The following is a 12,500-nucleotide window of genomic DNA, read 5'->3' on the forward strand; positions in this document are numbered from 1 at the left end:
TTAAGTTGTGAAGCCTTCTGCTTGAAAGTGCAGTAACTGTGGGTGTGTGTTCTAACCCCTCAGGAACTGGAGGACGGTCTGGACGAAGCCTTTTCAAGGTGAGTCTAAGTGTTTAGACTTGGTTTGTGTCCGTAGCCTGCAGTCCGATTGGCCGTGTCTCTCACGGAGATGGTGTCACACTGAGGTTCTGCAGGGCTGCGCGGTCTGCAGATATCTGTGGTGTCCTTTCAGTCAGCGGCGAACTGAGAATGAAGACCTTGAGAGGGAGGTGTGTGGAGTCTTCAGCCAGGCCATGAGTAAATCTCTGGTGCTGAAATGAAAAGAAACCTGCAGACGCCGCGGCCCCCCAGGGCTAGATTATGACGGCTGTGATTTAATGTACCCCCCCCGCCCCCCCGCCCAGAAAAAAAAGGAAATGAAAAGGATTGTGGGGTGGCTGGTTTGTAACCCTTCTGCAGTCACATCACAGCATCGTACACAGAAACACTACGGCCTGCCTGCCTCCTACTGAGGTTCAGTTTCCCACAATCCTCCTCTCTCCCTCACCCCCTGCTCTGAGGTCACGGGTTCGACTCCGCTGATCACGCCACGCTTTGCCACGCTGACGGAAGCCCCCCCCCCCACCGTGCACGTCACAGTCGTTCCCCCCGGGGGGGGGGGAGAAATCGGCCTTCGATTTCGCCCTAATTGGCCGTTGCGATGTCATTCTGTCTCCGTCGCCCGCGGTTACTCCGTCCCCGCGCGCGGTAATTATAAATCAACGTCGTTTTACGACGAGCAGGCGGGGGGAGTTTAACGAGGCGCCGCTCGTGCCGAGGGGACGCCGCCGCTCCGCCGACGGCCTCGCCGTTCGTCCCCGCTCGGCTAATCGCTTACTCACAATCTGAAGCGCTACGCTGCGTAAATCTGAAGAGCTGCATCGACCCTGGATCGAGGTTCGCCGCCGGCGCTTTGAGAACGCAGTCCGCCACGCTGTGTGTGTTTCAGAACCTGCTGTACCGTACAGTTTTCAGTCCGCTGCAAAGGAGTACTTTGAGGTTTACGTGTTTGTGTAGTGATGTAATTATAGAAATAGTTATAGAGGGCCTTTCATGTAAGGGAACGAGTGTCTCTTCGTGGTGGAATGAGAAAGGCAATGTGTAAGGTCTGTACGAAATCAGATGTGGGTAAACAGGACACAGTTTTAGTGTAGAAATGTGGTGGGGGGTAACTGGTCCTTCCCTGACGGGTTGCCAAATGGGATTTTAATAGTGAGAAACTCCCTCCCAACACCTGAGTGAGCTGGTGCCATTCGGGGTAATTTCATGTGTCCCCAGTAGCATAAATCACATCTGCTCCAAAGCAGGGGCTGTGGTCTCCTGTAAGGAGATTCTTAGGCCCTGGACCCCCCCTTCCTAATGTGAGGTGGGTGGAGTGGGGGGGGGGGAGGACTTTGTGAGCATTTGGCTCAGATGCATGGCGAAGTACAGATAGGATTATAGTGATGGCTATGGGGGGGTGGGGGGCAGGGGGGCAGGGGGAAGGGGGGGGGGGTATGGAGCTCATCATTGGAGCCCGTGTTTATAAATAGCCCTGTCAGAATGACTAGTGTGGCCTGTGCACCGGGCACAGCTGTCTTACAAACTGTCTCATCCCTACCTGATGGCACATCCACACACACACACACACAACACACACACACCCACACACAACAATGCGTGCATACATACTCAAACACACTCATACACACACATCACACACACACACTTATTTACACATACACATACACTACACACACACACACACTACACCCACTACACACACACTGCTCTCACATACACACACACACACTGCACCCACATACACACACACTTACACAAACGAATACATACTCACACACACAAGTACACACAAGTACACACAGTCACACACACGACACCCACACACACACAGTCACACACCCTGCACACACACACACACACACACACACACACACAGTCACACACCCTGCACACACACACACACACACACTCACACACTCACACACTCACACAGCGACACAGTGGCCCTGAAGCTCTGCAGCTGTGAGCCAATCAGGGGTGTAACGAGCCCTCCCAGGACGAGGAGCTCTCTGCTGCTCCACGCCTGACCTCACACCGGGCACACAGGGGGGCTGGTCTGTTTGGGGAATTCACGCCAGCTCCCGCTCTTTAATGAACTAATCAGCCCGACCAATTACACTCTGACATTTTAAACAGAGCTTGTGAACGACTGCTGAAGGCTGCTCTCGCATCCCTGGGGAGTACAATGCGTTTATTATGAGCTTATCTACGGTTAAATCAGCGATGATGTCTTTATCTAATTGGCTAAATGGACCAGGGTAATCAGTTTTGGGCGGGGGAGGAGACCACACGTATGCATCAGCCCTCCAGGAATGGACTGCCCCCTAGAGGGTGGTTGGGGTACTCTGAGGAACCTCTGTCTCAGGGGTGTCCAATCTTATCCGCTAAATGCCAATGTGGGAGCAGGTTTTTTTTGTTTTTGTTTTTTTTTTCTTCCCTATCTCACCCACATTGCTCGGGTCTTATACAGTCTGTTGTGCATGCCTGTATTTCAATGCATTGTTTCCACCGCATACCACAGGAATGTTTATCATGATGCCAAATAGTTTTAGCTTTAGCTTACAAGTGGTTGGCTGCGTTCTGATTTAAATAGATGTGCAGCGCCATCTGCTGTTCGCTTACGGTATTGCACGTCGCTGAATAGACCTGTGATGTTCACACAGGTTTCTCTAACTCTGGCTGTTGTTTCTGTACGTAGTGTCTCAGAAGCCAAGGGGTGTGTATGGGTGTATTTGTGGGTTGGCAGTGTAGAGGTTAGGGATGTGGGTAAGAACTGGGGGTGCTCTTTTTGCTGATTTTGGGGGTGGGGGTGTCTCTCATGTTCTCTCTTTGCGTCTCCCTTCCAAAGCCGCAGTCTGGATAGCTTTGAGTCGTCGACAGGTAACCCCATTATCGTGTCTGGAGCTTCCCTATCACAACCCAGTCCCTGACACGCCCTGTTGCCATGACAACACGGTCCACCCCACTCACCCCTCACCCGTCCACCACCACCCACACCCCCACCCTCACCCCCCTGGCACCTCCATCCCGTGTTGTGGTTGACGTGGGTCGTGTTGCCATCACGCCTCTCAGAACACTGCCACGCAGCAGAGACTGGCCTGAGCGTTGACCCAGCGTTGGGAGGACGCTGACCCAGCGTTGCCTGACCCAGCGTTGGGAGGACGCTGACCCAGCATTGGGAGGACGTTGACCCAGCGTTGATTGACCCATTGTTGGGAGGACGTTGACCCAGCATTAGGAGGACGTTGACCCAGTGCTGGGAGGGCGTTGAACCAGCATTGGGAGGATGTTGACCCAGCGTTGATTGCCCCATCGTTGGGAGGACGTTGACCCAGCAGTGGGAGGACGTTGACCCAGTGCTGGTAGGGCGTTGACCCATCGTTGGGAGGACGTTGACCCAGCGTTGATTGACCCATTGTTGGGAGGACGTTGACCCAGCATTAGGAGGATGTTGACCCAGTGCTGGGAGGGCGTTGACCCAGCATTGGGAGGACGTTGACCCAGCAGCGGGAGGACATTGACCCAGAGTTGGGAGGATGTTGACCCAACGCTGCGATAGTGTAGGGGGGCGTGAAGCAGAGAGGATTGGGGAGTCACAGGCAGTCACTCCAGTATGTCTCACATATTGAGCTTGCAGACATGAGTTAGACGAAAACGTTTCAAATGCAACGTTAAATAAGCAGACTGCCGGCACCTGATTGACCAGTGGGTGGTGCTGGTGAGCGATTATATGCAATTATCTCCCTCTGTGAGGAAAGCGATGTGCAGTCCTCCCACTCCGCAGTGTTTTTTGGAGGGGTTCCCCCCTCTCCATGTGGACTATAGAGGTCCGGATCAGGTGTCTGGATGTGACAGTGTTCCTTGCCAGCTGCTGCTGACACCACTCTTTCACATGCAACATCTTTTTTCTTCTTTTTTTCCCCCTTCACTCCACCTCGAAACCCATTTTCACCTCTCTTGCCGCCGTGGCTTCCGAACCGAGCAGTTTTCCACCGCGGGGGAGCGGGGCGGGGCTAAGGGTCCGGGGTGGAGTTAAGGGGCCAGGGCGGAGCTAGGAGTCTGGGGCGGAGCTAAGGGGCCAGGGCGGAGCTAGGAGTCTGGGGCGGAGCTAAGGGGCCGGGGCGGAGCTAGGAGTCTGGGGCGGAGCTAAGGGGCCAGGGCGGAGCTAAGGGGCCAGGGTGGAGTCAAGGGTCTGGAGCGGAGTTAAGGGGCCAGATGGTGTGTGTCGAGCGTCAGTTTGCTGTCAGGCTGCCAGGGCCAGTCAGGGGAATTGGGAAGCAGTTAGACCATTTAACCCTCTAAGGTGCGAGATCACAGATATGCGATCAGAATGCTCTTAACTGAACATTCTAATGCTGACCAACGGCGTTGCTCTGTTTTTTTGTTACCAACGTGCCTCTTTGGTGGAGGTCCTCTGGGTTCTAATAATAATAAGGCGGTAACCATAGAGCAACCAACAGCCCTATCTTACTGTCCTTGGACAGTTGGAGATTGAACAGAGATTACCTCGGATTTCTCAGATTCGGTGACAACCGACAGCAACCGCCGCCATTTTGGTTTCCCCTCCGCTCGTTCCGTTGAGACAGAAGTTCATCCGTCTCCGGTTTCCCCGCAAAACGAAGATCGATATTTTCATGGTCAGTGTCTCCCCTAACAAAGATGTAGCGGGATCGCGAAGCGCGGTCCGACAGCTCCTCCAGCGATCGATGCGCGTTTCGGAGGGGAGCTCGGGAGCGGGGTCCTCGGCGGGACGCGACTGATGAGGAGCACTCCGTCACCCTGGAAGGGTCCCGCCGAACGCGGTCACTGGGTGACCGTGAGCACTTAGGAGCCGACCTCTCCATTACTGACGGACCATTAGGGCCTTTTAACGATGGTCATGCATCCTGTGCGTGTGTCTGTCGGGCTGCTGGGGAGATTAAATCCCTCTCCCCCCCCCGAACAGCGCTCTTAGTCAGAGCCTCTGCCGTGATGGCAGATCGTCACATCTCTTCCCTTTTTGGACCGCACTGACGTTTCTCTTTCCTCTTCAATCCGGGAGGGAAAGACTGGTTTACTAGACTCAGGTTCTGTTCGGATTTCATGCTGATAGATCACACATTCATTCATCGTTAATTAATGTGAAACGTATTTCTTCTTTGCACGCCTGTTACGTTGGAAGTTGGCACTGGGTGGAGAGATCCGATAGTCATATCGTGAAGTGTGATGCCTTTGCGTCTCCGTGGCAACACATTAAGATGCATCGTTCAAAGGCCCTGTGCTCTGTATGTGGTGTAAATGAACAGAACAGGTGGCTGACAGGGTCTGTCGTACACAGAAAAATGGAGATTCAGAATGATGAGAAATATATTAATGACTGAAGGAAAGGGGATTGGCTCTAAATTAGAAACCAACACTTACCTGTCTGAAACACTCTTACCTGTCTGGGTAAGTTACAAAAAAAACTTGCCAGAAAAAGGACCTGCTTAGGATTCCAGATTCTTTCTTCATATGATGAGATGTGATTGGGAGATGCCCTGAGGTAGCAATAACGGCACTGCCAGGGAAATAGTGATTATACCATACTCTGTGTCGCAGGTGCCGTTTACTTAATTTCACAGAATAAAAATTGCTTAATTTTGTGGTGAGGGTAGCCTGGAAATGTTAACCGGCTTTTGGATGAACGCTCAGTGGTTTAAACCTCTTTTGGATCTACTTGCTGGTTAAAAGAGAACAGGAGGAGTGCGTTTAATGTTGCTGACCTCGTCTGACTGTGAAAACCGTTGACGCCGCAGGTTCACCGTCCTCCGAACGTGCTTCGGGGGAACGAGTCGTACTCTCGTCCCTGTGGATGGGACGGGGGGGGTCGAAATGTCAAAATGTTCCCCAATTCTCGTTTACTTCCTCGGTGGCGTTCACCGGTACCCATGGGACATTCTGTCAAGTCCAGACCTGGTGCGAGGTCACACACGCGTTTGTTTTCGTGAGAAGCCTCGACCTTGTTTTTTTTTTTTAAACGTCCTTTAACCTGGTTGGCAGCAGTTCAGACGGTGGTTCAGCACCCGGTGGATGAGGCGCCTCCCGCCTGTGTGCCGCGAGCGGAATAACTCCCCGCTCGGCACGCGTTCATGCGTCGGCCCGTCTGTGGGAAAGCTTTTCCCGCGATTCGCGCTTTGCGGCGAGTTTCTGCCTTCGTTGCTCCTCTGGCCACATCGGGACCACAAACCCCCCCCAACCTTGCCGAGGCCATCCAATCAGGCGCCTCAGACTGTGCCTGAAGATCGAGTGGGGGCGGAGTTTACTGCTTCAGGCAGGAAATGGTCGGCAGTGTAGCACAGTGGGTAAGGAACTAGGCTCGTAACCGAAAAGTCGTAGGTTCAATTCCTGGATAGGACACTGCCGTTGTACTCTTGAGCAAGGTACTTAACCTGCATTGAATCAGTATATATCCAGCTGTATAAATGGCTGCAGTGTAAAATGCCATGTAAAAGTTGTGTAAGTCACTGGATAAGAGCGTCTGCTAAATGCCTTTAATGTAATGTCATGAAATATTTCAGTGCGTATATTTGGATCGGTCCACGTGTCCGTATCCTGTCACGTTGCTCTGGAGCTTAAAGCAGGGAGCTCAGACTCTCAGATCTGCAGAGCTGCAGCGTCTGCTGCTGCGTTTCAACACCTCCGGTGTGTGGTTCATGCCACTGGATGCGTCCAAGATGGCTGTCGATGGAACGCAGCAGACACCGCGGCCCAGCAGGGCTGGGGTTCCTGATCGCCGTTGTCGCGGTTACTTACCGTGTGGAACCCTGCAGTGCTGGAGTTTGAGATCGCCGTTGTCGTGGTTACTTACCGTGTGGAACCCTGCAGTGCTGGAGTTTGAGGTCGCCGTTGTCGCGGTTACTTACCATGTGGAACCCTGCAGATACCCAGCAGTGCTGGAGTTTGAGATCGCCGTTGTCGTGGTTAACTTACCGTACTGATGGGTCCAGGCAGAGTGGTAGAGTGACAGTGCAGAAGCCTGGGAACAGTTCTCTCTCACCTTCACCCAACATCATGCTGCATTGTGTCACCTCATATCGTTGTCGTCATGCTGTTGTTATTGTTGTTGGTAAAATTTGAGTCCTCAGACGTGTCATTAACTTTTTTTTGTTGTTGTTGTTGTCCCCTCTCCACACACACGCACTCACACACCATGCACCCCCCACCCCCCACACACACACACCTCCACACATTCCCCCCCCCACACACACACACACGCACACAGACTCGCTGAGTCTCGCACTAACCCCCAGGTCCTGGACATTGGGGTGACGCCTCAGGACTTGAACACGGACGAGTGCCTGTCTCCCTCCGACTGGGACAAAGCCGAGGCCGGCGCCAGCGACAGAGACGACATGCTCGGCTTCTGAGGGAGCCGTTGCCACGGAGATGAGAGGAGGCGGGAGGAGAAGGGGAGAGGCGCAGGGCCGGTCTTACTCCGAGGCCCCACCACAAGCCCCACCTACTGGGCTCTAGCTGGAAGGGCAACTGAGAGGATCATAGTGGCGTGTGCTTCCGGAACTCTCATACCAAAGCAATAAAAATGTTAATTTTTTCTTTTTTTTAATTATTCTTTTCTTTTTTTTTTTTAAAGTTGTGCAGTGATCACAGTTCTGGTCCTTGTTACAGTCGACAAGCATTTTATTTTCTTTCTTTTTTAATTTTAATTTTCTTTGTTGTTCTTCCAGTTGTCTTTATCTATGTTCGTATGTGTATCAAAAGCAAGTGAGTGTGTGTATATATATATAAAGTATTATAATTTATCACCCACCTCGATTACTTAAGTTGGACACGTTATTCCACTGTTTTGATATCCGTTCCTCGCTGACGGAGGGAACCCGGAGAGAGAGACTGTGTCCATGCAGGAGTTAAAATGGCCGCTTTCCCTCTCTGCCAAAGATGGCGTCCGGCCGGCCAACGTTAAGCGCAAGGAGGCGGATCTGTAACGTCAGCGCAAACGGCGCTGGGAAGCGTTCCTCTTTGCCACGCGTCACGAGCCTCTCCGCTTGTCATCGTCTTCGCTCTTTTCTTTGTCTTCTTCTTCTTATTCTCTGGGAGTGCACTCCTCCGCCACGGGCATTTGTGTCATTTGAGTTTTCATTCTGAAGTAAGCTAAACGCAGTCGTAAGAGAGGGGTGGGGGTGGGGGTGGAGATGGAAGTAAAATAAAAAAAAGTTTGACTTTGGCCAAAATGCATCCTGTTGCACTCTGGGAAATTCACTTTCTTCCTGTAAGGGGTTAGGGTTCGGGTGAGTTGCATCACTAAGGGGATGTGTTAGTCCCTCAAAGGGAAGCTCGGTTTATTCATTTTGGGTTTAATGGTTTAATGTCGCTATAACCCCCCCCCCTCCCCACTAAATGCTGTTGAACTGATTCCAGCACCCCTGGTTTCAGCCTTGCCTAAAATAAAAGAAAAATACATTACCAAAATAGGCTCGGGAATGGTGGTCTGTCTTGTCTTCACTTGCTTTGGTCGTTGTAGCTCTTGTAACAGGATTTCTTTAAAAAAATATAATTTTAGAAGCTGCTGGCTGCCGTGCTTTGGGAGTGGGGGTGGGAGTGGGGGTGGGGGTGGGGGTGGGGGTGTGGGTGTGTAAAAGGAATCAAAGATTTTAATCATGCCTTGAAGCAGAAAGTACACGTTCACCAAATGGGCAAAGTGTCATGCACTTACAAACTAGACAATCCCTTTATATATTTTTCAATGGAAATGTATTTTTTACACTTCCCCCCCCTTTCCTCCATAGCACTTTTTTCTTTTGTCTTCTTTTTAAATAAAATTTCAGGGACATAATTTCCTACCTGACCCATGCCGCTGGTGGATTTCTGTCACAAGGGTGCGTGCTAATATTACTTCTTTTTTTTTTTCCTCGTCAGTTTTTGACGAATTTTCTCATATTTCCTCCTACGGGGAGCCGGAGTGGATTGTGACTAGAAGTCAGATCACTCAGTGTTAATATATTCTTCTTTTTTTGACATTGTTACATATTATTTGGAATTAATTTAAATAATTACATAATATTGTCTGTGTCATGTTATATTCCCATTGAATTTAATAAAAGATACCTATATTAGCTGAAACGGTGGTTTTATTTCTAGATGCGTGATTTCTCGATGTTGGTGTGGATTTTTTTTATTTTACAGCGAAGAGAAAGAAGCCGTAAACCAACTGGTACCATCTGATTTATTGATTGATTTTTTTAACTTTGGTCAACGTAAATTTAACCGTATTATCCATGATATTATTACTTTACGGGGCACAATTTCAAGTAATTAAACAGCATGCATCAGTAGGCTACTAATACTAATACGACCTTTTTGCTGAACCAGTTTATGCCAAGTTTCAGCACAAAATCAAACAAGTGCAAATAGGGTTGGGTGATCAAAAGCCGATTTAACAAGTCTGCTCATTAGTTCCAATGTCAAAGTAAAAATCGGAATATGGCTGATGTAAATTAAAAACCATGGTGGCATAATATGCCTTCAACGGGCCAAGACATTAATCTACAAGACATTAATGAATACATTATCAAACGACTCTGAATCGATCGGAGCCATTTGGGGACGACTAATTATGCAGACGTATGAGATGAACCGGGCATGACCCCAAAAGGCTTCTAAAAAAAACAACAAAAAAAACGATCCAATTAAAAAAAAATTAAATCTGCAAAAATACTCATGCAATGCTTTCATCCGTAGCCTTTCCACTGAACGCAAGAAAAAAAACTACAAGAAAAAGACGAGTTTTTACATTTCGACTTTAAACTTTTTTAGACATTAAGTTAATTTGACAATCACATGATTTCTGATGATGATCGTGTATGCACTTGGGAGTTGCACCGTTCTCGATGAGTGCCAGTTGATCCCCTCCTTCAGAAATAAATGCAGTTACAATAATACTGGTGAGTATTTTTGTCAGCTGTAGTAGGTAAATTTAGATTATTATTATTATAATTATAATTTCAGATTTTCAGTCCCGTAGCCTACGTGCAATTTCTAACTCTCATGCTATCACCTTTCTCAGAAATGTTTGCCGGTGTGGGGGGTGGTGGGTGGTATTGGTGGACGTACCGGGCAAAGATTTGCTAGTCCAGCTAGCAAACATGGTTGTTTGACGATTTCAGTTTTATGTCATTGAAAGTTGTCACAAGCAGTTGATTAATTCGTTAAACGACGACTAACTAAAGAATCAAGTACGCAATATATATTCTAGAGAAACGTTAATGGATGATACGCCTCTTGCTGTCGAATAACTAGCTAATTGTTAGCCATATCAATATAGCCATCTTGGGAAAATAACATAAACCGGTATCAAAGCTGAATTTTCCTTTATAGAACGGTGATAATTTATCCATAGTCTTGGAAAACATTGAACTGACTTGAGCATGGACCACTTGTAGTTTTATTTCAGTGGGGAAAACACCATATGTCCAGCTAGGTTCGCCAGTTTGGCCTAGCCTATATCAAGCTAAATTTTGGCGGCAGTTGGTAATAGTGCAGTGGTCGTAGTTTTTGTGCCGACTGTTTGAAGTCACTTTTTGAAGCCATTTATACAGAAGCAAGGATTTATGCTGGTAAACGTTAATGTAGGATGTACAGTGAAGTGAAGCTCGTCAGGTTATTTGGCACCATGCAGAAAGCCAGCGATCATAGCTACCTAGCCAGTATGCTAATACCCAATGCTGCGAGTTTTTCTGGCTCAAGTTTGCATGTAACGCTGCATCTTGGTGAAAGTTAATCTGTTGCTTGCAGATGCGTGGGGCCTGCCCGAGACGAAAAAAAAAAAACCCCAAACAAATCCAATGACCCGTGTGGATATATACAGTTTTAGTTGGTGGTGGGGGTCTTAAATTCTATGTTGTGCCTTAATCTACCAAGTTACTTTGTTCTGTCTTAATGTGTATTATGCTGGATGCACCACAGTCTTAGTGATGTCAGCTTTTACGTTTTGCTTTCCTTCTATTTTAGGGCAGGCTCCTCACCCTGGCACTTAACTTAGATTAGTGACTAAAATGGACGCTGAACGGCAGGCTGCTCGGGCGTTCGGGGTGCCCCGCCCCGAAAAGAGGCGAGCCACACCCCACCTCCGGTCGCTCTCCTCCTACTCGCGCCGGATCGTGTGCGAGAGCGCGGACGGCTGGCCCAGCTTCAGCCGCAGCCTGCAGGCCCCCTTCTGCAACATGAAGATCAAGATCGTCAACAGCCGGCCGCCGCCGCCGCCGCCGCTTAGCGGTAAGAGGCGCCTGGACGACTCGGCCCTGGAGGAGGGCGGCAGCACCCCCCCGAGGAAGCGTTTGGCTGTGAGCGCCTCCACCCCGGGCCTGGGGGGCGCCCCGGACGCCCGCGGGGGACCTTTGGGCAGAAGCCAGGCCCCCCCCTGGTCCCCCGTTAAAGCCCTGGAAGCCCGGAGTCTGAGCATGATCAGGAAGGCGGTCGGGGGCGTGGCGTCGGGGCGAGCCGCGCCTCGCTCGCGGCCGGACCCCGTCACCGCGGGCGGGGGTGTTCCGTGCGCGCCGTCCCGCGGCGAAGCCGGGTCCGAGGGAGCCCCGCCCCGGAACGCCCTCCCCCGTCCCGAGAGCCCCGTCCCGAGCCCGGACCCGGGCGTCCCGCGGGCGGCGGGCGAGGTGGACGCGGACCACGCCTTCGACTTCGACATCGAGGACATCCTGTCCCTCAGCCCCATATGCAGCGGGGCCAGCGACGACAGCGAGGGCATCGAGGCCTTCATCGAGAGCTGCCACAGCTTCTACGAGAGCAGCCACGCCCAGAGCCACGCCCATAGCCCTGCTGACCACGCCCATAGCCCTGCTGGCCACGCCCAAGGCCCTGCTGACCACACCCATAGCCCTGCTGTCCACGCCCACAGCCCTGCTGTCCACACCCACAGCCCTGATGGCCACACCCACAGCCCTGTTGGCCATGCCCAAGGCCCTGATGGCCATGCCCATAGCCCTGCAGGGAGGGGCGGGGGTGGGCGGAAGGAGCCGCTCTCCTTAGACGAGGGCTACTTCTCGCGGTCGTACCGCGAGGCGCTGAGGAGAAGGCCCGGGGGCGTCGGGCAGCGCCTGGAGGTCAGCCCCCTGCAGCGCAGCTCGCTGGCCCTGGGGGCGGGGCCGCCGTCGTCCAGTCATGAGCAGGTGGCTGTGTTCGGGGGCGGGGCCTTGCCAAGCCCCGCTCTGTGCAGAAACCTGCTGTCGTCTCTGGACGACGCGGCCCAGCCGGGGGCCGCCCGGGCGCTGCAGGGGGTGGAGGGTGTCGGGGAGGGGGCGGGGTTTAGCGTGGGGGCCCCCCTGTTCGAGTCCTGGCTGAGGCGGGGCTCTTTTTCGGAGGGGAACCGCGAGGCTGGGGGGCGGGGCATGACGGTGAAGGTGGAGCTGGCCGAGC

General features: G+C 51.6%; 2 protein-coding genes across 5 annotated transcripts in view; both read left to right on the plus strand.

The window, feature by feature from the left end:
* ldlrap1b (low density lipoprotein receptor adaptor protein 1b) overlaps positions 1-9,197 on the plus strand; it is a 59,611-nt gene extending 50,414 nt beyond the window's left edge. Inside the window, exons 8-9 of the mRNA XM_064302445.1 lie at positions 64-98; positions 7,342-9,197. Coding sequence (XP_064158515.1) covers positions 64-98; positions 7,342-7,486 — 180 coding nt within the window. The 3' untranslated portion in view covers positions 7,487-9,197. The remainder of the gene's footprint in view (positions 1-63; positions 99-7,341) is intronic.
* Positions 9,198-9,732: 535 nt separating this feature from the next.
* The window catches only part of LOC135236181 (uncharacterized), an 8,986-nt gene continuing 6,218 nt past the window's right edge, over positions 9,733-12,500 (plus strand). The window contains exons 1-2 of one of the 4 annotated variants that reach the window (XM_064302413.1): positions 9,733-10,018; positions 11,085-12,500. The exon at positions 11,085-12,500 is cut by the window's right edge and continues 89 nt beyond it. In XM_064302413.1, coding sequence (XP_064158483.1) covers positions 11,129-12,500 — 1,372 coding nt within the window. In that variant the 5' untranslated portion in view covers positions 9,733-10,018; positions 11,085-11,128. Of the gene's footprint in view, positions 10,019-10,122; positions 10,310-11,084 lie in introns of those variants that run through there. The other 3 variants (XM_064302436.1, XM_064302428.1, XM_064302421.1) reach the window with 3 other exon arrangements.

Source organism: Anguilla rostrata, chromosome 1, assembly GCF_018555375.3.
Source record: "Anguilla rostrata isolate EN2019 chromosome 1, ASM1855537v3, whole genome shotgun sequence".
NCBI classification, from domain to species: domain Eukaryota; kingdom Metazoa; phylum Chordata; class Actinopteri; order Anguilliformes; family Anguillidae; genus Anguilla; species Anguilla rostrata.